The sequence below is a fragment of the Vanellus vanellus genome (genome assembly GCF_965231255.1).
Source record: "Vanellus vanellus genome assembly, chromosome: 1".
Taxonomy (NCBI): domain Eukaryota; kingdom Metazoa; phylum Chordata; class Aves; order Charadriiformes; family Charadriidae; genus Vanellus; species Vanellus vanellus.
Window position 1 is genome coordinate 7,977,610 of NC_138905.1, and position 24,515 is coordinate 8,002,124.

The following is a 24,515-nucleotide window of genomic DNA, read 5'->3' on the forward strand; positions in this document are numbered from 1 at the left end:
CATGACTTCCCTCCACACGTGCCACATGTGCTATGGAATTAACCCTGTTGACACCCCCTAAAATGTACAATTTCACTCCTTTATGGGGTAAGTAACCATGATGAAAAGAGGTTAAATGGCTTTTTCAGGACAGGAAGCCATGGGCAGAGGCAGGGCTTAAAAACATACATTGTGCTGCCCAGCCCTGGCCACAAGCATGGAGTCGTGCTTGCTCTCCTGTGAGTGTGGCTTCACTGACTCAGGCTCTGGTTTGGCTACACGGATAGGAATGCAGAGACAGCACTGTGTTGGCTACTCCTCCGCCTCCACACGCTGAACAACTCCTCACAGCAGTCCATCCCACTTGGCTGGGAGATTACAACCTGAGCTGTGTTCCCACCACACCACCGCAACGTGCCTTGCTGCTTTACAGCCAGCGTACCATTTTGACCCAGACGGTGGTACTCTCTGGATATGAAAATCAACCAACTGAATTCCCTTGTAGTGAGAAAGTACCAGGCTGACAACCTGGGACAGGGTTTTGTCCTCCTGGTGTTGATTCAGAGAAACAGCACAATGGAATAAAAAACAGAAGCTCATCTGCGTAATATTCCTATCATCTAAAAACAAATGAGACAGAAGACGTTCCTCTGGTCACATTTCATGCATGACACTGAGCTGTAAATATCATCATGATTTTAACATCCCAGAGCTATTTGCTTCCTTTTCATTGCAATCACTGCTTACAGGAAACGGCCAGCCTGGGTGTTTAGGGGCTTCTCACTGCCGGTTGCTTGCAGCACGCGTTTCTGACGCCTCGCCCGCTGCCAGAAGCTCGGTGGGGGAAGGAGTATACCACCCCCCAGCTCCCGCTGCTGGAAGATCTCCCAGTGTATTCTCAGCTTTGGGAATTTGCTCTGCTAGATTTCTTGTGACTATTTACATGCTTAATATTAAGCAGATGCTTCAAGGCTCTGTTGACCGGGAGCTGCACAATGGTATGCGCTGCTCTACTCAGTTTTTGCTTTAATAAAACACACCTATGGAAACAGGCACCGTTGTATTGGCATGACCATATTCATATCAGGGCAAATAAGCACAGAAACTGCATGCAAAATTTCCCTAATAAGAGCACATATATTAGACACAGATAGGCACGGGAAACAGGTGAAACAGGATCACAGCTGAGCGATCAGCAAAACACACTACTGCCAGCAGCACATCAAATCAGTCTGGGAAGAGAGCTGCTTTCCATCAGTCATATTCATACTTACTTTGCAAGTGCGACATTGCTTTTAGTGAGAACAACTTACAGAACAATATACATAGTAGTCACTATCTGCAGTAACCGTCCACTAACGAAAGTGAGCAAGGGGTGCAGCATGCACTGATTAGATGCAGCACTTGAACTCACTCTCTCCCACGTTAGGTCTCTGAAGTAAGAAATAAAAGACTCCTGTGCCAAAAAGACTGATGGGCTTTCATCCAGACTGTCGGTAAACCTCTGGTATTGTGCCATTCCTTTCAGTTGCACTACTGAATATTTATTTACAAGGAAGCATATGAGTACAAAATCTGGCACTCATCTCCAGACTCGAAGTGCAACACGGGGACAAGGCAACCCCCCTTCCACGCACAGGGGTTCCCGGCACCGCAGCTGGGGCACCGGACCTGCACAGCCCTGGGGGTCAGAAGGTGCCAAAACAGAGGGAAGGAAAAAATAAAATACCGCTTAGAGCCGAGGGGAAACACATCCTCAAAACCACCCACCCGAACCCAAAATGTCCCGCTGGAAGGAAGAAGCAGCTCCCGGCTCGATACCCGCTGCCTTCTGCTTACGGGCTCTCCAGTTACCAATCGCAGCAAACCCCGCACAGCGGCGGGGGGAGCGCGGCTTGCTACGACCCGGCTCGGCGCTGCAAAGCCCGGCTCGGCACGGCTCAGCCCGGCTCGGCACGGCTCAGCCCGGCTCGGCACGGCTCGGCCCGGCTCAGCGCAGCAAAGCCCGGTTAGGCACGGGTCAGCCTAGCTAGGCACGGCTCTCACCTGCGCGGGTCGTGCACCTCCACCGAGAACTTCTTCTCGCGGAAATAGAGGTTCTCCAGCTGCCTCCATTGGAAGATCTGCGGGGAGAAGAAGGGGGTGAGGCGCCTCCGCGCAAACCCTCGCCCAGCCCTGCCCGCCGCTCCGCTTCCTCCCGGCGCTGCGGCGGGGCTGCCCCGCTCCGCTCCGCCCCGGCTCGGCCCCGCGTCCCGCCCGCGCCCCCCTCCCAGGAGCCGCGGGGCAGCCCGGGGGCGGGCGGTTCCCCTCCCGCCCAGTCCCCCCCCGCCACGCCTGCGGCGGGCTCAGTGCCGCGGGGAGGAGGGGAAGGGAGCCGGTTTCACTTTGCTGGGCGAAATACGGTTTAAACACACGCAAGCCACGGGAAAAACGGGATTCAGCCGCTTTTTTTCTCCGTCGAGTGCGGGCAGCTGGTGTGTATCGGCCCCTGGCACAACAGCCTTTCCCTCGAGTGATGCGGGTGTGCAGCGCAGACCTCGGAGGGGTGAAGGTGGCCTGGCTCGGTAGGTGAGGCCCCCAGGGCAGCGACTTGCATCGCTTCACTGAAGTGCGATACCCAGCTCTGCTTTTACCCCCGCAATCAGCGTGAAACTCGCATGAGTGCAAGCCCACTGGAGTCAGTTTGTCCATCCCAGGTGCTGGCAGACCCGTGTTGGCAGTGCCCAGGGCTCCAGCGAGCTCCCGGCAGTGCAAAATGCGGCAATAAGTGAGTCATATTCCTGCCTCTGTTTTACCGGCTGCCTCATGGGGGCATCTCGAAGCAGCGGGCAAAGCCAACGCTATCACCAAGGGTCTCCCGTGGCTGGCTGCGTGCCCTCGCCCCTCAGTCAGCATGGGCCAGGGGGTCTCTGCCTGCCCACTGCTCCTGGGCAGTGGGATAAGCTCACGCGGTCCCTGTACCCCACACCTCTGCCATGAAATAACCCTCATCTCCCAGGCAGGAGGGAGGACTGACCACAGAAGCAGCACAAAGGATGTGGCGACTGCAAAACACCCCATCAGCTCTGCAAAACTCCGCACCATCACCACCGCGGACAGGTCCACCACCGCCTCCTCTTTACAAATGAGTAAAGCAAAATCCAAACCCTGGCTTCCGGGCTGCTAATCCACAGGGAGGAGGCAGCCTCCACCCCCCGGGTACCTCACAATTCGGTTTCCCCACGCTGCCCCTAGCAAGTAATCTTGCTGCTGGGGAGCAGAGCCAGCGGAGCTTTCCCTGATTTATACTCCCTCTCCTACTACAAGCAGCTTCTGTGGAGTTCCTGTCCTACCCCCAAGGAAGGCGCTGGCTCCTGCCATGCTGAGATAAGCCGCTTGCCAGTGTGTCAGCGCTCTGGAGATAAGTAAACAGGAGGCGTAATTTGATTTGCACTGATTAAGCTGCTGGTGTAGGTGAAATCTAGCAAATAAAACAAGCCACAGTGAGGACCCAAACATTTTCTCCTCATTAATACTTCAGGTGCAGCAAAATTGAAAATATTCATGCTTGTAAAGGTTTCCAACCAAGAGTTGTGGATTTTTTTCCTTTTCTTCTTCCTATAACGGGGTGTTTAGAAGGAAGAGGTGGGGTAAGCAGGGCACTGAGCTGCTCAGTACTCTGGGGCTGTCTGTGTTGCAGGAGGGTCAGGGAAGGGGACCAGGAGAGATGGGAAGCTTGAAGGGCTGGGTTACACTGTCCTTACAGGATTATTTTATTCCTCTATTGGAAAAATGAATTGCTGCATAAAAGTCATAATCACCAAACAGTGCATAGAAATACCCACTATTTTACACACTGAGGGAGGACAGACGTGGGGTGAAAGGGTTAAGCCGGGAGCTGGGGTCTGAACATGAAGTCTGTCTCCCCTGCAAGCACCCAGTGAGCTGTAGCCAAGCTTCAAAGGCACGAAAAGGAAGTTTGGGGCCTAAAATCCCATTGACAACAACTGGGGTCAAGCCTGAGACTACCATGTGGGCTGCCGAAAACATCCCTCTGTGCTTCCAGATGTCCGTACGCAAGGCGGGGAGGGTAACGCAGCCATGCCGCACGGCATGTGCAAAGGACCTGTTTGGGAGGCGCTCAGACATGTGGAACACATAAGAGTTTAAAAAACCAGCAGATCGCACCCTTCAGAAAATATCCCTCTGTCCCTGGGTCTCCTGTTGTCATTTATGACTAAACTTTGGCATGGCGCAGAGGGAATCTAAAACCCTTTTCCGAGCTGTTAGCAGCTGCTCTCTGTGGACACTCTCCTCCCCATCCTCATCCCTCGGACCCCGCTGGACTGTCCCCTGCACTCCAATCCTTTCCTATTTTATCCTCTCTGCTACCAAACCTCAGTTCGTTAACTGCAGCTCTGTTTCCCTCCGATGATTAACTCCAACTGTCCAAACACACAGGACTCTGGGGGAGCTGTTCAGATGCCCAAACATAGGCGTCGAATGCCGGGGTACCCTGCCTGGCCTCCGGCTGCTGCCCCAGGAGGGAGGGAGTCTGCATAGGTCCAGTGCCATATCTGCCAGCCCCATGGAGATGTCTTGGATCCCCAGCAGTGCCTAAAACTGCATTAGACACCTACGTTTTGGGCACCGGAGCAGTTCCCCAGAGGGCTGCATTTGTGTGTTTCATTTCTTTGTTTTTCTTGGCAGGCTGCGGAAGGAGGCAAATCCAGACTCTTGGGGGGGAGGGGATGAAAGTGACCCCGCAACCTGAATTTGTGTCTTTTTTTTTCCATAGCCCTGCTCTCTAGAATGTGCACATGCATTTTACCATTGCTATAACTGCGCTCCCTTTGCTCCCCATATATTATTCTGCAGTCTCCTGCTCCTTTTGCCCACATTGATCTGAGAGGTCTCACCCTTCTTATACATAAGGAATCCAACCTGCAAAAATGTGAATACCCACAAGAAAGTATCCGTTTTCCTGTTAGCTGATCACAACCCCTCAGGAGAAACAAAGCCTAAGGTCTCCCTTCAGCCAGACCTCCTAATGTAAGCAAGCTGTTCCCTTCACCAGTTGCCCGGCTTATGTATGGTTTCAAATTGATGTTGTTAATTCAGTGACAGATGCATAAGGTGCCATTAGTGGGTCTTCTTAAATGGAAGCATAATTTTTACCCATCAAGATCCTTTTACCATGCTGATGCTTGCAACCTTCACTGGGGAATATGAGCCACAGCAGGGAGCTGGTCATAATTTCAAGTCATGCAAAAAAGCAGTGACAACAGATGTGTGCTGGTTTGGGGGCTAGTTTGTGTCAAAGCATCTATGCTTACGGCAGGTTTGCCTCTTCCTGCACCGAAGCTGGGTCTGGTTTTGGGTTATTTGGCTTATGATTGTCTTTGGTTGATTCGCAGGGCTGAATTCACCGTCTGCCCTTGTGGGACAATTTGTATTGGCTTTTTCTGGAGTTATATTAGGGGCATAGTGTCTTTTGCCAGACAAAAGGTACCTCACAGCAAGGACTGGGACAACATCTCCTCAAACATGCTGGAAATGAGGCTTAGGAGAAAGTCACTCAGTAATACAAGCTGAGAGCACAGTTCCCTCGCCCTTTGGTAGCTGCCTTCATTCAGAGCCCACAGACAAGGGGATAATTAGTGGTGCTTGCGGTGGGGTGAGTTCCTGTGATGTGGTGGTTTGCCCGCTGGGATCTCTTCTGAGGTCAGCAGCCCATTTTGGATCATGCAGCACTGGGCAGCTTTCAGATGGGAACAATTTTTGGTAGTAGCCATCATTACAGGCTGCACGTGAGATCATTTAATCTTCAATAGATACTTAAGGAAGTGTCCTCGAGACTGGCTTTTGAGCACAGCTGCACACTCGTGCAAGCACGTAAAAGGGAAAGAGGCTACTAAGAGGAGAAAAGAATTACCTTTATTCCCCCCTCCTCTGTGAGGACCGTCCCCACCATGGGCTCTGTTTCATTGTGCCAATAAAACTGGAACCAACACTATCACTTGAATTTGCAAGACTGCTCATCGACCCACAAACATTCAAGGGAATAATTGTTCCCTATCGGACCATGCATACTGTTTAAAATACATTGGGGTGTGTGGGAAGGCTATGGTGGGGAAGCCAGCGCCAGAAATGGCTTTTCTGCAAAGCTGGCAGCTTAGAAGAGGAGCCAGGGGAGAGATCTGAGTGCTGCACGGTGCGCTGCAGAGAATTCAGGTGCAAGCTACAGGAATTTTCTCATTGGAAACCCCTTCCAAGAGGCAAGCAAGCTTGCCAGGCACCAGATGTTTGTGACTAGTTACAAAGAGCTCCAGTCAAAGCCCTTCAGACGCAAGCTTCTTTTGTGAGCACACTTGTGGTTTACTGGCTGCTCCCTAATTAAGCTGAGCCTGGAGGAGAGGAGGCCCAGGGATCTGCATCCGTTTCAGCCATGTGAGTCTGAAGAAGTTTTTTACCATTTTTATTGACCATGGGGCTGATGCCGTGGAGTTTGCATACAGCAGGAGGTAGGGTCAGCATGAGAGCATTTGAAAAATGCCAGAGGCTCCTGATAAAGAAAGGAGGGTGTTCTGTGAATTAAACACAGGGGAGTGTTTCTGGCTTGGTCACTCATGTCCTGGGTGTCAGGAGGTATGGGGAGCTGAGTTAATCTATGCTGGAGACTGGGCCATGCTCTGTCCCTTTGTGCTCGGGAAGCCTTGCCTGAGTATCCAGTGGAGGGACCATGCCATACATTTGTGAACCCTTGGCAGTAATGAGGCTGTTGCTGGCTCCTCTGTTGTCCTGCAGATCAGGGACAGGACAGAGGGGGTTGCCGAAGGGCTGCACTGGTGGTTGGTGCACAGTGCTCTCTGGATTATGGTACCTAGAGAAATGTGCCCAAATAGTACTTTTTGAAATAATTCTCAGCCTTCTCCCTCCTGCGGTTGGGGTACTGTGTCCCTGATAGTGTCTTCTTCCTGCTGTGCCCAGAAGAGCTGGACTTGGCACTAAACTGGGCAGTGTGCATTGTGGCTGGATGATCCTATGGGGACACAACATGAACCGTTTTGCATTGGGTCTATTAAGAACCAGATATAAATGCCCAGGTATTTGGTGTCTCATTTTCTTTCCCTTTTCTGTGTGTATGTCTTCTCCTGAAGCACCTGAGATGGTGCACAGGCAGAATGGGGTTACTCAGCAATGCTCATGCTCTCAGGGGTTTCAGATATCATGCCTGGTGGCTGTTCAAAATCAAACTGCAGAAGTCTACGGAGGATCTGCCTGCGGTTTGTCTGCTCTCTTTGGTGACCTAAAGGGGATTTACAAAGGAGATGGAGACTTTTCTCAGAGATGCCCAGCGAAAGTACAGGAGGCAATGGACACAGGTTGCCAAACTAAAACAATCAGTGAAGGTGGTCAAACAGTAGGGCCATGGGTAACCTGATCAAACTTGGAAGTTGGCCCGACTTTGAGCCGGAGGTTGGGCTAGAGACCTCCAGAGTCCTTTTTGACTCATATTTTTCTTTGATTCTAAGCATCTAATAAATGACCAACTGTAATTGCTGCTGGAGTTACTGACCTATATGGCATCTCCCAGTCCTTCAAGTCTTGCAGCTTCTTAGATGATTAATGCCTTGTTAAATCATACTATGCAGAGGAACAATCATCCCTCCAAATGCATGCACTACCACCCAGACTAAATGCTCTAAAAGGCTTCTAGGAAAAGCAGGGAAATAATGTGGCATATTTCTAACAACCCAAATGCGGCACCCTTCCCTCGCCTATGCTATGGGCAAGAGCCAACCCTGGATGAGATCCCAATACTAAAACTGGTACTAAACAATTGAACTAAACAATGACATTATTTTCACACAGCTTGCATGAGTGCAGCTACAAACTCCCAAGTCTTTTGTTTTGCAGTTTAAAGACAAAACAAACATAACAAAAAAATTCCTCCTTGGAAATGTAATTCCCTCCCCTGAACAAACCAGCAAGCAAAATTCTAGGGGCTGAGTTATGCAGGAGGTCAGGGTGGAGGTTATGAGCGGTCCCTTTTTGGCCTTAAACTCTATGAAAATCACAGCTCCAGCGAAGTCAATGGCAGTTTTGTCCCAGTGATTTCAGTGGGGCCATGGTTTCCGGGCATGGATTTGTGTTCTGCCTCAAGCCAACCCTGCTTCCATCAATCATACCTCTGTCAAACTAGTTAAAGTGAATGAGGAAGGATTTGGTCCAGGCAGAACTGCACCATCTCAGCTCAAACAAATGGACTCTTGTTTTAGGGGCAGATTTACCAAGAGATTTCCGTGGGCTGTCACCTGTGAATTAGTGTGACCCATTGCTGAGGGTGCCCCCAGGTCATGAGATGGGGATGCTGCTGCACTGTAACAGCCCTCCATCCTACCACACTTCCATTCATTCCTGTATTTCTATTAGTTTGGAGTATTTTCTTTTTCTTTCACTTCCAAAACCAAAAAATGAAAAGGTTTCCTGTGTGATTTGATGTGGGAAACAACCCCACCAATGATCTTCCCAGAGGCTCGCAGTCCTCCCTTCCCCCATGGAATGAGAGAGTGGCTTGGCTAAGTGGGACTTCCAGTGGTCTGTCAGCAATCCCAGCTCACTATCTAATTACTTCTTCCCCTCAGGCTTCAGGACACTTTTTTTTTTTTTTTTGCCAAGCAGACAAACAATTTCTGGTCCAATTTGAGATCCCTTTTTGCCGTGTGCTGTTCTCGTGGGACCACATCACCCCAACAAACATTTCTGGCTTGACCAAACAGAAATTGCATCTAGATCTATATAATCACCATTCTGCATTCATTTCCATTATGGAGAGACAATTCCCTATTAAATTTCATAGTGGTTTATTGGCTCAGAGAGACAGCAAAGAATCAGATCACAAAGGAAAGAGCCGCTATTTGGACAAAGCATTATTTGTCTACATAATGCAACTTGATATTTGTGTCTATAACTATATACAGACTGGGAGATCAGACTTTGACTTTATATACAACCAAATCCACCTTCGCTGTACATATATATCTGGTAAATGCTGTGAGATATTGTATTGCTGTGACCATGCTGGGTGTGTCTAAATCAATAGGCATACAGAGAACTTTTTTCCTGAGTCTTCTAAGTTAATTTTTCTTCCTTTTATCCTCTGAAAGCAAATCAAAGTGACTAGATCTTTCTGCATTGAAGATCTCTCCTTTCTGACATAATATACTATGTATTAGATAAAGGATGCCCAGCCTATAGCTTATGAATCAGGTTATGAATGATTTATGCCACCCACAAACCTTTTCTGCTACTATCTTCCTAAGGATCCTTTTGTCTTCTCTAATGGCATGACTTATATACATCTATCTTGGAACCAAAATACAGGAACCGCCACCCCTATCCCATGCCCAGTCATGCTATGACGATGTACATACATGTTGGGTTGTGTGACTAAAAACAAAACTGTGATGCAGGGTGTCTGCATATGGGGTACCACAGCAGCAGCAATCACATGTACATGGTAATGGGCTGCAACACCTGACCTTCTGAGCCTCCTAACCAGGCCACTGACTGAAAGATGCCTCATATTCATAGCCACTGAATTAGTGGGCCCCTGCCTGGCTTCATCTGGTGATAAAAACACCCAGACCTTTGGAGTAGTGAGTCCTGGTGAGCTAAGAGACAGCATTTGAGAAGGGTGGGGCATGCAGGGAGCCTGCTACCACTTCAGAGGCAAGCACAAGTGCTTGAGGAGGTTTCAATCTCTCTCCAGATCTCCACCCTAACTCCAGGGCGCTGAGGTCCAATTTGTTTCACTTTGTGCTGTTGGAGTGATTTGTCTTTGCATCTTGTTGAAGTTCCTGCTGTGCACTGCAAAATCATTTAAGATTTGGCTGCTGCTTTTATAGAGAATTACTCTTTAAGACCTGACTATGACAAAGCACTTAGAGCAAGGGAGTTTTACTTTGATGGGACTACTCCTATAGTTAATGGTAGCCATGGGCTTGACTTGGCTGGATCAGGGGATGGGACATCATGCTGCAGCCTTTGTGAATGTAAATGCTTACAGAAAACCCTGGGGGCTGTATGCCTGACGGTATCACCACAGTACACATAGATTAAATCACAAAAATAGTGCTGTTTTCCTTATAAAGAAGTGGTGCCTTAGACTGTGTATTAGTGTTTACAAGCATTATAGTTGATCAAGCTACTTATTTACCTCAATAATGGAAACTGAGCATGACTATTCAATGATTTTAGAAAGCTCTTTTGCCTAGACAGTCTACTTAGGAGTCTGAGATCAGCCCTGTTTGGGAGAGACACTGAAAGCAAGCTTTTACCAGCTTATATAAGAAAGAGAAAAAGCGGTGATGATGACCTGCATCTAACTGTTAATTCAACGTGGTTCAACCATGGCAAATTCCATGGATCCGAACTCCTTCCGTCTTGTTCTGAGCTATGGAGCTCTTGTCTCGCTCCATAAAGTTATTGTGTACGTTAATGGCAGTTTTATTCTCTGGCTGCTGTGATTTATGCAGCCTGCACCCATATCCAGCTCCTACAGTTGTGCTGTGGGATACTGATTGTGGGCCAGATGGTGAATGGGATTGGGAATTGATCAAGGTTAAAAGTGACCACTTTTTTTGGCTGGATTATGCTGAGCTCTGATTCCTTCTCTGGAGCAGTTTCCTTCCCGACCACACAATTATACCAGCATGACTGAGGAAGGGGCCCAGGGGAGGAAATGAGCAGTGGTGGCAGGATTGCGATGGGGGAAGAGGGTGGTGAAGGCCACTTCAGCTGGTGCTGCTGCCAAAAGAAATGTTCACTGAATGACAGCCTAGTGGCATGTTCGGCCAAATCCTGTGGAAATCCTCAGTGTCAAGGATAAAACCCCGCTTTCCAGCACAATGTGCTCTGATCTGATTTATTCATCTCCCAGTGCTCTTGGCAGCTTTTTGGCACAGCAAAATGCAGTGGTAAGGCATGGAGTAGTGGGTGCTGAAAGGGGAAAAGCCTGGTGCTGGATGGTAGATATCCCAAATTGAGGGCCAGCAGCAGCAAAAAAGGTCATAAGGAGAACATGGTCTCCTGTCTAACAGGGGTGGAACAAGACCTTTCAGCAGGGGAAGGTCTTTAACTATGGCTGCTTTTCAACAGTCAAAGGTCTGGGTCCTACGTTTTGATACAGAAGGAAATGGAGTAAGCAACCTCTCTCTATGAGAAGAAACAGCATGGTAAGGAACCTTGCTTTATATATGTCTCCCTCCTCCAGTGCTCCACATTTCCAAACACTAAACCAAGACTGAATTACTGCACTATAAAATGAGTTGAACCCGCCATGACCTGAAGACTGGTTCAGTTTACAGCCAAGTCCATAATCCAAAAAGCATGAAGGATCAGCAACGGGAAGAGAAATAAAAGCACTGAGCAGAAGGAGTCAGCAGGTAGTCCTTAACAGTCAGCTAATCACAGTGAATAATTTATTACAGCAATGCCACTGAGACTCCACTAGCTTTTAAACCAGTATTTCCTGGAAATGTTTTTTACTCCTCTTGTATCATTTGTAAATTTGAAATCTTTTATCCCTGTCTGCAATGCCAAAATGTTTGCAAAGGACTTAGGAAATGATGCCATTCCAAGAAGTGCCCAATTAGACACAAGTCAAATACATTGTCTCTGACCTCACTTGATTCTGGATTCTCTAGAGAAAGGCTAGCCCTTTCTGAATACACCCTGTGGCTCAGTGGCATGCCAGTGAGAGGCACATTACACGTGCTCCATACCTCTGACAACAGAAACCAACTTGCTGCTAAATCAAACACCTTCCTTCAACATGAGGGTTTATAACACCTCCCAAAATCCTGTTCAAAAGCAACTAATTCAATGTTAGAATGCTGAATGGAGGGTCACACTTTTAGTCCTACCTTCAACCCTTCTAAGCTCTTGACCTCTGTTGTATTATGTGGCAAGGAGTTATGCAAGTGAATCAGGCTCCCTGTAACTGATTTGAATTTCATGTTTCTTTTGCCTTTTTGACTGTCCCAGTGTTCTATGATCAATCAGTCAAGAGACCAATTTGTCAGCTTCCTCCTCCCCATCTTTCACTAGTTTCTGTACATTTCACATCAATCCTTACTTTATGTTTTTTTAAGTTACTGGTCTGTCATTCCTTCACCACAGGAAGCACAAGTTTAACCACTCCATCAATGCAATTACTGACTTGACAATGCTTCATTATGCCCTAAAGCAGAGAGGATCTCTATTTGTTCTGCAATAAAGCAGCTCTTAATTAGGCTGTTGCTCCTCCTGTGTAAATATCTCATTTTGCCTCTGGAATTAGGAAAGTTCACTCTATCTCTTGCTGTTTGGAAAAGGCCAAGTGACATCACACAGCAATCTTTTACTTTCTGGACTCAATTAATGTGCTGATTACTTTGCTCATGCTGTTGATAAGCAAGTGATTTCTCTCTGATCAGACACTTTAAGCTACTGATTTTACTTATGCTCTGTATTGCTTGGTAGGATGGGTCCAACTCAGCTCTTGTTTTTGCATGTTTAAATGGGAAGTCAGTCCATTACCATTGCTTTGGATTCACAACAAAACTACAAATTAAATTCTTCTGTAATGAGAATCCATAGAGCGTTGTGGAGACCTTATGGCAAGGAACAGAGTATTTTCATAGCATGCTTCATTTAATCTCGGAGAAAGGATAACGCTAGGAAGAAATGGCAGAAACTGATGCTTGGCTGTCACAGGGAAAATCTTTGTCAAGCTATATTCACAGCTGAATTCTGGGATGTCTTTTGTTTCCAAAAGTCGTTATTGCCCTTCTCAAACCAGAGAATGCAAACACTAATAATGAGTCTGAGAAAAAAAGCTCACCTTAAGTTTCATTGCCACTAGCCTTCTGTGGAAGAAAAGGGGATAACTGTATAGTGGTATTTCTTGCAAAGGAACCAAATGCTACCAGACTGTCCTTTAAGGTCATTTTATTTTTGGTGATAAGTTAAACAATTTCTCTGTTTATTGGCCATGTGGAAGTCCTTTGGCTGACTTTGTTAATCATTCACTCTTCATCTTGGAGTTAATTGTTTACTAACTGTTAAGCTGTGCACTGAAAGATGCCTTTGGGCTCTTAAATCAGTGGGAATATCTCACTAGGACAACAGAGACATGCCTAGTGCTACTACAACTGCTTGAGCATGCTGGTCTCACAGCTCCAGGCTATGCTGCTTCTACTTCATGTACAGGTCTCTTGGGATGGAGTGCAGTTACATCCCTACCTGCTGGTTAAAATGAACAAACACCATTCACAGACAAAATAGGCACACAGGGGGGCTGCAGTGCCTTACTCTTTCTTGCCAGTTGCTCTGCAATGCAAGCAAAAAAAAAAACCCATAATGACCCTTCTCTGAAAACAATGGTTTTGGTCAATACAGCCTTAGCAGCTTGTGAGAGAGTGGTGCTGGCACATCTTGTCTGAAGACCTGGCTCCAAAGAATTTGCTTTGGTTTGTGATGAATATTGGATGGTGCTGACCCAAGATGGGTAGAGCCCAGCAGGACAGTGACTTCCTTCTTGGTGTGCTTTTTCAAGGCACACTGAGCCTTGAAGGGCCTTTTCTTTTCACAAGGAAGAGTTTGTAGAAGCTAAGTCTTAACTAACGTAGAGGGAGATGGATTCTGCTCAGCCTGGATGCTGTGCACTGCTGCTACAAATACTACACTGGTTCTGCAAGCCACTACTAAACTTCCAGAACGCCTCAGCATATGGTTAGCAGGACAGCAGCCACCTTTCCACACTTGACACTCCCTTCTTCTTGTCAGCTGCAATGATGGATTTTGTGAAGTACACTGAAAGTTTTTAATTTATTTAATACCTAAGAAAGAACGGCTATCAGATCATAACTGATACAGACAAAATCTGGGTTCAAACAGGCAACATTCAAGAGGAAGCCTTTGACAGGGCTTGCTGAGTCTGTGAGCTAGCCCCTGAACATACAGGAGAAAACCAGAAAGGAGCATGATAAGCCTCAAAGTGACGGCTTTGGGTAGCTTCAGGGCTTCTGCAGAATTCAAGCATAGGCAGGAGGGAACATAAAAGTAGAAGCACAGTCACATTAGGCTCTGCAGCCCAGTGAAAGCTGCATTCCAGTTTAATAGTCCTGCATTCCCATCTGAACCACCTCCGACTAGGTGCCAGATACCCATCTCAGCCGCATCCCCAGTAATGCTGGAGGACTTATGCCTGAGTGAGAATAGCACAAGCAAGATCAAGTTCTGGCTCTGCATCAACCTCAATTCTCCTCTCCAGACTCATCCAACTTGCTGACAAACCTAGTTAGTTTTCTACAGACACGTGGCTGATTTACTCCAGCAATTTAATAAAAACATGGTTTTGACTGACTGCTAATGGGATCGCCTGAGATAGGCTCAGCTGCTTAGTGTGGGTTACAGTTTTACTTGCAAACACAATAAGCATGGAAATCTATCTAGGATGACATAATAGGAAAACATTACAATCTCACTTATAAGACAAGCAAGGGGTTTATATGCATTTAATATAAATGTCTTCATTTCAGCTGGTTTCTTGCTACAATTTTCTGCTTGTATTTCTTCCAGGGAGATTTATTTTTCCATTGTAATTTTCCAATTTGTTTCTGGCATTGGCAATGTGCAGGAACAAAATAATAAAGATCAGAAAAGACATAATCTTTTCCCCCCTCCCCCTCTAATTTTACATTGCAGAAAGTTCAGTAAGGTTTACCCCTCCCTTCTGCAGAGCAAAGAACCAGCCCATGCTGGTATAGTGAAATGAATCAGATACTATGGTAAGCTCCCAGATACCAGGGTTATCAAGTGCAATTTTACAATCTAATTAGCAGAGAATTAAACGTTGCACCTTGTAGAGGGAGTCGAGCTGCTTTCGCCAGAGGGGTTTTACCACCTGTGTAGGGTAAGAACTCTTTTTACTTTCTCTGCAGAGGATAGAAGCATACGATGGAGAAATAATGAAGCCTCAGCCACTCTGTCCAAGTCCTGTCCCTGATTTAGGCTGTGCATTTTGGAATAGCCCTGCCAACAGATGGGGTTTGCAAGCATCATGTAACAGAGAAATGCTCATCTAGGCTGTCTTTTCACTGCTGTGGTCTCTGGATTATGGCAATGGACAAATTCTAGCCCGGAAATTCCTGCTTTCCCTTCCCACCAACCTTCCCTCCCAGAATTATGACCACTTCTGCTAAACCACAGTTTTCAGTGGTTTATACGTAAGGCGGCACCACAGTTTTAGGTCTCCTGGATTTTGTACATAATGTGCTGAGAGAAAAAAATAGCAATTCCCAATAAAAAGGAAATTGGCACCCTATTTTTTAGGGTTACACTTGCAGAAAAAGGGTAGGATATGTCTATAGTCCCTGATTCTAGGGGCAATGTGAGAGCTAGAGGTAGGTTAGTGGGGACACAGAGAGGCTGGCCAAGATATTATCAAGGTCTAAAACAAATGCTATGGGCTGGATCACCCTAGGCGGCTGAGAAGAGAAAGTAGAGAAGCAAAGAAAGGAGACTTGACTCTTCTAGTGGAAATGGCTGTCTCTTCTCATGCAGTCAGATTACTTGGCCTCTTTTTTTCTTTCTTCTGATGCTCTCCACCAACACTCTCATCCCATCAGGGCTGATAAAAATTGCTATAGCTTGTGAACGGCTGAGTCCTTGTCATGGCAGGACACTGTTTTCCTCTAAAGAAATGTTTCTGTCACTAAGACTGACTTCTAAAGGCATGTTTTAAGGACATGTCTTCCCTGGGGGGTTGGCACAAATGGAGGTATGTGGGTGCAAACACCTAGCCTGGGCATGTTTTAAACTATCACGTGTGAGCATGGCTTGCCCTGCAGGTAATGATTGATCCCAAATAGATATGTCTTTTAGAGCACAGATGCTCTGTGGAGACTCCCTTACTCCCCTTATCCTTTTCTTTAATGAATAAAAAGCCTTATTAATAGTCTTCAGTGAATAAAAGGCTAATCAATGCACCTATTATCTCCTGCTGCCTCCTTAGCAGTTCTGTTTTCTACCAAAACTTTGATTCTAGTTTATTTTAATAGAAAATGCTATCTGTGAGCACCAGACAACGTCGAACTTGAATGTGATCAGACGAGGTAAAAGAAAGGGAAGGAGGACCTTTGTACAAAGACGTGAGAAATGCAGTACATATTAATTCAGCTTGGAAGCATTTGCATCCATAGAAGAGCTGTGCAGTTGCTCCAAATCATCCAGTTCTGCAGCCTGCAAGCAAGCCTGAAACTTTGCCTCCTGATGTCTCCATGGGTTTGCAGTACAACAAATATTGTTGCTAACAGACTGTGCATGCCCACCTGCAGGGCATGTGCTCAGAGATTAACTTTTTTGCATTACATGGCATCCTAGGTAGGAAAATCAGAACACATGGGTCCACCTAGTTGGATGAAATCAGGGGATCAGAACCTTCCTCTCCCAAATGAACAGGACATTCCTTAGCTGGATTTCTCAAAGGCAATTTGGAAAGACTGAGCAAATCCCGATTTTCAGATACACTGAAAGCCTCACTAAAAACAGTAATAACGAGACCAGAATGGCTAGTCATCACTGCCCAAGCTCTACTTTTGTGATCAGATCTATGCCTGCCATGCCTTGATTTGTGAACTGTTTCAAAGTAAAGTTCCTAAACAAATCAGATACTGGGCACAAACTTTTTATGCCTTTTTTTTTAGGCATGTGATGAGTCTTCTTTTCTTGTTAGCTTGACATTAACTCTTCAGTTAGTAAAATTGTTGCTTATCAAATGTAATGCTGCTCCTGGGAAACCATACAATTTTTTCTTTTTGTAATAAATGGAAGAGGCTTTCCTGTCCCTTCCCTCTCTCTCAGATCATTTATGGCTTGACAATACACTATCAAGGGTTGGCTGAGCACCCTGAATCCTGCCATAGCCAGTGGGGATGGAAAGTCTCCGGCACCTCAGAGGATCAGCCCTTCAGTTTCCATTTATGTCTTATGAACCCCGCAAAAAAGAAGCATAAGTTGCAAGATTAAGTAATGCTTATTTCCCCCTAGTACCACAACATTCAATAAATAAACAGCTACTTTTGTCCATTAATTCTTTGCAGACATTCATATAAGTTTTGGAGAAACCACAGCCGTCAAAATCACACGAATCAATGCCAGCATCAAATCCTCAAATCAAGTTATAACATGTGTGGCAAGCCCAGACCTTAATAGGAAAGTAAACACTTACTTACCTTTCTTGGTTTCACTTTGTCGTGGTAGTCATATTGAAAAATCCCCTTATAGCTAAGTCCTAGCCACCAAGGAATTCCCTGCTTGTCCTGGAAGACAAAAGAGAGGGAGTTATATTGAATAGGATAGGGAAATGCCGGAGATTTCCTAGGTTGTTATTTAAAGTGAAGATTTGTTTCTAAGCAATATCTTTGACTGTCATGGGGGCTGTTAAATTTACCCCTGCTGAATTTCCTCAAGTCACAAAGTCACACGGTGTTTAGGAAAGATCTCTTTCACTTTTAGCTATGACATATAAACCCATCTAAAATGCATCACCTGTGGCCAAGTTACTCAAAATGCTGCCAGGGAAGGTGGGGAGGTTTGACATGTGTCCCTTGAGCAGTGGTGCATCTTCTTTCTCTTCCCTGCAAATTATTCGGTCTGAACACTCAGAGATTGGAGATGAAGGAAAGCAAATCACCCAGCTGACTTGAATTATGTGGAAGGATTTTAGCATTAATCTTGAAAATGCAGCAGTAATGGGATCTGAGAGCTACCAAGTGATAAGGTCTGACAGGCTTGGACCCAACTGCTTTTTGTCTGAGTGTGCAATAAAATGGCCTTATGGAGTAATGGCTGATATCTGATACCAGCCTCTTTGCAATTTACTGAACTGGAGTCCTCAATGAAATTACATCTGTTCTGTTAATGTGATAGGGAACAGCAGGGTAAAACGCAGCAAAACCAAAACCCCCACATCAGGCAGAAGCAAAACCTATTATGTGCAATATTTGCTGCCTCATTGCTGCTTACTGGTATTTACTGATCATGGGGAGTTCACTGGAATAGCTCTCAAGTGTTTGTAGTCTTGAACACCCAGCCCAGTCCACCAGTTCTTTTTTGGTGTAGAGTAGTCCAAGAGATATGGTGCTGGAGGGATCCTGCCCTCTGGCAAACGATGGGGCTAATGCTTTTCACAAAATGCCAGGCACATTAGCAGGAGTAGACTACAAACGCATCTCCCTGAGACAGGTACTGTCAGACATTTGTGGTTTTGTGGTACCCCAAGTGCGCAAGGTATTACAGATGTATGAAACCCCATATGATCTATGCAAAGAGATAATGATGAAACACATCAAAACTTCAGGGTTGATAAATGAGGGAATATGCTCTGGGGAGTGTGGATCTAGCTTTCTTTATATGTTTATTGATTCCTCTACTTAAAAAAAATAACAACCCTACACAGCTGGTCAGGCAGGGAAGTAATAATAATAATATGAGACTGGAAGATTTGGTGATAAATCATTAGACAAAAGAAATGAGGGATTTCATGAATACCTGAATGAAATCCACATACTTATAGGCAGAGAGCTGTTTGAGGAGGGGGATGTGTTTTGTCTAGAGTATGGGACAATGATTTGGAATGAAAAAAATGTACTGCATCTGTATCCATCTACCTACATCTCAACCGAAGGGAGCTACAGTCTGTAGGTCATGGCTGGCCCTAGTCAGTTGCTCATGGATCTGCTGGCTGGGAAAAGTATGACCTCCTGGAACTACAAAAAGGAGCGAAGCATTGAGTCTGCCAGCGATGTGGCTGGCTTGTCCCTTTGGTGCTGGTTCACTGGCATCACCAGAGCTCGGTGCTGCTTGTGGGCTGAACATCTCCATTACAATAGGACTTCAAGAGTTTTATCTCCAAGAACAGGATTTTCCTCTTTGGAGCTGTATTTACCAAACATTCACTACACAGTTGAAATAAGTTTATCCTACCACAGGAAGTGAAACAAGACTTTAGTAGCAGTGTATTGTATTCTGAAAGTAGGATGGCTATTTGTACCTCTCTCCTTCCCTCTCCAACAACAGTTTAATTCAATAAATGACCTTTCTTTTTGTAGCACGTACCTTTACTGCGTAATAATGCACTCCATATGTTGGGAGGGATTCTACAATGCTCATGTAACTGCAAAACAACACGTAAGAGAATAACACGTCTGAGAAGCTGAGAGGATGATCTAGGAAAAATGCTTCAATAAATAAATAATTAAGTACAGAAATACTTAAAAATAAAGCATTAGATGAGATGGGAGACATAGTTATATATTCTATTTATGGTCCAGTATAAATATATCCTGATAAAACAAAGGTCACAAGAAGTCACTCCTCTTTCACTTACTTCACAATTGCTTGACCTCTTGTCTGCCCATTTAGTTTCTTGTAATGTTCTATTACTCGATCCTCACTGGAAAGGAAGAAATTAGATGTTTTAGATATTGGCAGTATCATGCAGAATCTTACCAAAAGGTGAAGAGATACTTCTGTTAGCACAGCTACTGACTGAGGGAATCAAAAGATGCCAAGCAAAAGTGTTAGATGAGAGGATTTGATGCAGCTCAGGGTAAACAAGGAGGGTTCACAGACTAAGAATAGAAATGGTTGGCTTTCTGGAAGAACCTTTTTTACTCACAAACATGGTATCTAAGTGTACAGACATCTCCCTCTCTGCATTACTTCCCTTACCTACAAATGATGCTCATGGTATTACATTGCGTGGCAAACAGATATGTGTTGGAGCTGCTGCTTTGCTGTAGCTAGCAGAACTTCTTTCCAAGCCCACCGACTTCTCTAAAAGCTAGCCAAGCTTTCAGAAATTGGTGGCAAGTAATAGCACTAAGTCTTATTGCACCTGCACAATTCCACATGCAGGAGCACTAGTGGAAGCATTCTGGAGAAATCTCTCAGCAAGGAGTTAAATTCCTAGTGTTCACAGAGGCAATGTCTATAAAAGCAGGTTAAACAGTGGCAGGGAATGTTTCCAAGGCACTCAAACTTGGGTCCCTTTACTTTTAAAGTACCTGTGCCTTTGCATATTTTTGGGTTATACTAACTTGCACTCCCCCAGCAACTTCTATCTGTGCACTGGGAGTTGGCATGGGCCAGGACCCATTCCCAACACTGCTTTGGAGACTAAGACAGTTTCATAGTATAGATGGACGCTGTTCCACACCAGTGGGCCTCTGTGTCAGAGAACAGTTCTGGGCATATTTGATACATGCATGTTGAGACATTCCTATACATGGTAAAGTTGTAGCATCCAAGAGCAGATCAGCATGATGCAAATGACAGACCGAGAGACATCTGTAAGTTCACTTTTAAAGAATCTCATTCCTTCTTCTCCAGTGAATGGGTAGCAGGAGAGCACAGAACCAGAGCTATTTGATGTATACAATCAGCTGTGCTAGCAAGGTTGCAGCATGGCAAACTATAAGCCAATGATCTCCTTTTGAAGGTTCACAGCGCTGTCCTTTGATTTCAATAGCATTCCTCTCAATCTACAGCCATGCAAGTCATCACAGCCTCCAAGCCTGGTACTTTCAGACTGGTCTGCTTTTGGTTCTTTAACTTCCAGCAATGTAATGCCCACAGGACCAGCTCTATTACATAGGAATGACAGAATGCTCAAATCCTCAGGTTTAAACCCAATCTCTTGCTCTTTATGTTGCGACACCAAGGATAAGGAATCTGTTGAGTCCCTTCAAGATACTGTACAGAACTTGCCAGACCCAGAGGAAGGCAACCTAAACTACCTTTATGCTATGTTTGTGCCCTCCCCACCTGGCACTCCATAAGCTTCAGGTAGTACCAAGTGTCTATCTAATGCCATCACGCTGCACACGGTTTAGGCCAATGTGATCCTCCCTGCATTTCCTAGGTCCAGCTGGGGCCCCTAATGAGGCCTTAAAAGGCAGCCACATGGTTGTCCACCATGCGGTAATCCTTCCCCAGGCGAAACTAAAGCTATTTTTATTGCTAGACAGTGTGAAGAAGCACAGCAGTGTGGGATGGCCTGGTAGATGACCTCACTGCAATTGCTCAGAGATGCCCACATGGTCTTTGGTGGAAAACTGCAAAGCGTTTCACTAGCCCTGCTAACACGATGGTGTCTTCTCATTGCTGCCTTCCCCATATACATCCTTGTGCCAGAAACATCTGCGTGGAGCCAGAATCTCTTTTAGAAGGAAGTTTCCCTGCCCCTGCTGGGCACAGCCTTCACTGATGTCACAGGTAGAGGCCACACAGAGCCTGCTGTGACATCACACACAGGGTGTTCTGTTCTGTGACAACACAAGGAGGACAAACCGCACTGTGACATGCCAAACAAGGCATGCTGTGCACAGATGGGGCATGGGGCCTGGCACAGGGTAGTTGAAGATGGTGCATCCATCCCTGGTAATGCAGGGAGGAAGGGAGAGGACCAGAAACACCAGTGAAGACAGCACAGAGCAATTCAAAGTAGATGGTCTGTTGGATTATGAGCAGGGCCAGCTGTTCCCCCACAAGCCTGTAATTTGTCTGAGAGTAACTGCTTTCCTTACTCACTCACCAAGTGACTTCCCCTGAAAGTCACTTGCAAAAATAAAAGGGCTTTTACTGGGGCAAGGTGAAGTGATGTCCCACCAGCATGCCACAATGGGTACAGGGTGCTGATTGAGTCAGTGACAAATTACATGGGTAAAGGAATGGTCCAGCTCTCCCATCAAATCCCTCAGAATAATTTTAATGCTTAGAAAATTATCTGTAAGCTATGAATTCAACAGCTATGAAACCATATTCAGCCCACTGATCCAAGCAAGTACCACAGATGTTATGGGCGTACACATGAAGGCAGAGCCTGGATCTCCTGCCATGATTATCATAAACAGGATTACTTTTGGAGCAATAACTGAATTACATGAGTGTTCAGTACTGGAAGATTTCCAAAAAACATCATTCTTAATAAAAAAGATAGACAGAGAGGGCTTACAGTCCTTTGAAATTACTTTTTAAAACCACGATTACATGTGGATGCAATTCCTCTCTGTCTCAGACAGGAACAAACCTGGAGTGACTTCTCAGAAAACAAAGGAGTTTCTCCAGTGGAAAACAGTCTTAGCTTTGGTTTCCACTTGGTGCAGTTTATTGTACACATCAAGCTCCTTATTGATGCCATTCAAGGAAAGGACAGATGTAACTACATGGTGATTATCTAATGTGATTCTGGATGTGCTCTGCTTTCTTACAAATGATTATTATAAAATAATGGATATGTTCCCAGACCATACCTCTTGGGTAGGGAAGCCAATCAATGGCCCATTTCCTTCAAAAGGACAGATTAGATGTCAGGGAGCCTTCCTAAACAGTGGGATGAATAAAGTTATGTTCTCAACCCATACTAAAAGATGTGGGATAGTCCAGACTCTACCTAGTTCTCCTAAACAAATGCAGGCAACACTGTCTATACCTCCATTGCCTCGTTAGGCAATGATATTCCTTTCCATTGTATAATGTTTTGAGGTCTACAGATGTTAAGTACCAGATAAATATTATCCTTGTTTCTACTTTTGGACAAAAAAGATAAAGCCTGGATTATCAATCGAGCCATGAATATGTAAGAGTGGGATTTGCTGCCTTTCACCTTTCTACAACACTAAGCTAGTCAACCTTTGGGGAAAGAAACAAATACTCCAGAGCACAATTCATCCTAACATCAAAGGGAGCGGATAGCACCTAGTTCAGATGGAGAGGTCTACACTGAAGAAATGTTCATGGTCAGATGAATCCCACCCCAACTGTGTGACCATCACTCCTCTAACAGTTCTTTGAACTTAATTTTCATTCCCTGTGCAAAAAGGATCATCCAGAACAGAGGTCATTTTCTGCCTCCAGCTCTGGGATAGAGGGGTAAGCCCAGCATGTGCCAGGTGAAACAAGCAAAATCATTCACGGGTCAGAAAGAACATTAGCAGAGCTTATAAACATTCTCCCCTATCATTTCAGCTGTTCATCTCTGAGCGGCTGCCATGCTGCTATTGACAGCTGGGAGAGTGCAGGGACACTGGCTGGACCACCAGCTGACGTCTCTTCTCCCCCTGCTCTGGCCTGTTGCTGTTATAACACAGAAACTCATTCATAACGCAGGGCTGACAGAGGATGCTTAACTAATGTGGCGACACGGAGGCTGCTGAAGCACTACTGTCTGTTTGACAGCTCATAAAACATTCCCCCCAAAGCTGCAAAAATTAGCACATGGATGCTATTCTGCAGCAGACAACTCTGATAAATATCTTTAGAACTACCAAGAAATCCCTCCCATCCCAGCAGGTTACAGAACTGGATGGCAGACAACTTGCAAACAAATGTAGGGCCAGAGTTTCTCATCATCAGATCCAGATTTTCAAAGGTAATTGTTTCTCCCCTCTCTTCCCAGCACACTGAGCTGTTTAAAATAGCTGTCCACTCATTCCTTCACCTTACTGTTGTTCTGTTTCTAACATTTGTCCATCTTGATTATATTCTCAAACTTACTAGCATCGTTATTTGCAGTTATATGCTGTCCCACTGAAGCCAGCAGAGCATCTCTTGGGTGCAAAGGGACCAAGAGCAGGACCAGAGCCTCAGGTCTGTATTGTATTAGAGAAACTAAATAGTGATTTTCAGCTGATATTTTCAGAGGTGGATTTTCTGGCAATGCTGATTCTTTAGGTTGCTAAAAACAAACTTGCATTCAAATCTGTTGGAACCTGGGAGAAGTCTGTCTTCCCCTTGGTCTGTTGAAAATCTCATTCTAAAGTTCATTTTGTGCCATTGCATCTCCTCCTTGCATTCTTACTGGCAACCAAGTACTGGGCTGGCTTGTTAGGGAGGATCTGAATAGAGATAAAATGCAATGACAATGGCTGGAAAGGAGTGCTGTGAACTAAGACAGGTGCTCTCCTGCCTCATTGTGATTAGTGTTATTTCTAAAATAATAAATACTGTCAGCTGTTTCCATGCATGGGCAAGACAAATCAAAACTCAGGGCCCCAGTTCCTAGACTGTGTGGGAGGACCAGAATCTCAGGTTTTCACTTAAAAGACAAAAAAACCTCCAAACTCCTTCTTGCTTCACCAGTAATCAGTGATGCTAAAAGATGCTTAAGAACAAGACACGAAACTGATTCTTCTTAATCTGTACAGAGCTAGAAACGAAAACTTGATGATATAAAAACTACAACCTTCATCTTTGTTGTGACGTCTACAGACTTCCAAGAAGAAGTTACAGTGCAGGGAAAGGCCTGCAGCAAGGGTATACAACCAGGAGACTCCATGAAGTTGGAGCTGGAGGCACCAAACTTTGCTGATTCAGCCCTCACTGCATCTAAGAATCCAGGACTCATGCCACTGGTCTTACTACATTTGGTAGGAGCAACAGGTGACGCTTTTTCATGAGGTGTGATGGAAATGTTATATTATTTTATGCAGATTTATCATAGTATC

The 24,515-nt window shown here is 45.5% G+C and overlaps 1 protein-coding gene across 2 annotated transcripts in view; it reads right to left on the reverse strand.

The window, feature by feature from the left end:
* Positions 1–24,515, reverse strand: part of FRMD4A (FERM domain containing 4A) — a gene marked incomplete at both ends in the record, with an annotated part of 383,738 nt that overhangs the window by 35,203 nt on the left and 324,020 nt on the right. For both annotated transcript variants that reach the window (XM_082485576.1, XM_082485575.1), the window contains 4 exons: positions 2,026–2,102; positions 17,241–17,327; positions 19,126–19,183; positions 19,397–19,462. In XM_082485576.1, coding sequence (XP_082341702.1) covers positions 2,026–2,102; positions 17,241–17,327; positions 19,126–19,183; positions 19,397–19,462 — 288 coding nt within the window. The remainder of the gene's footprint in view (positions 1–2,025; positions 2,103–17,240; positions 17,328–19,125; positions 19,184–19,396; positions 19,463–24,515) is intronic.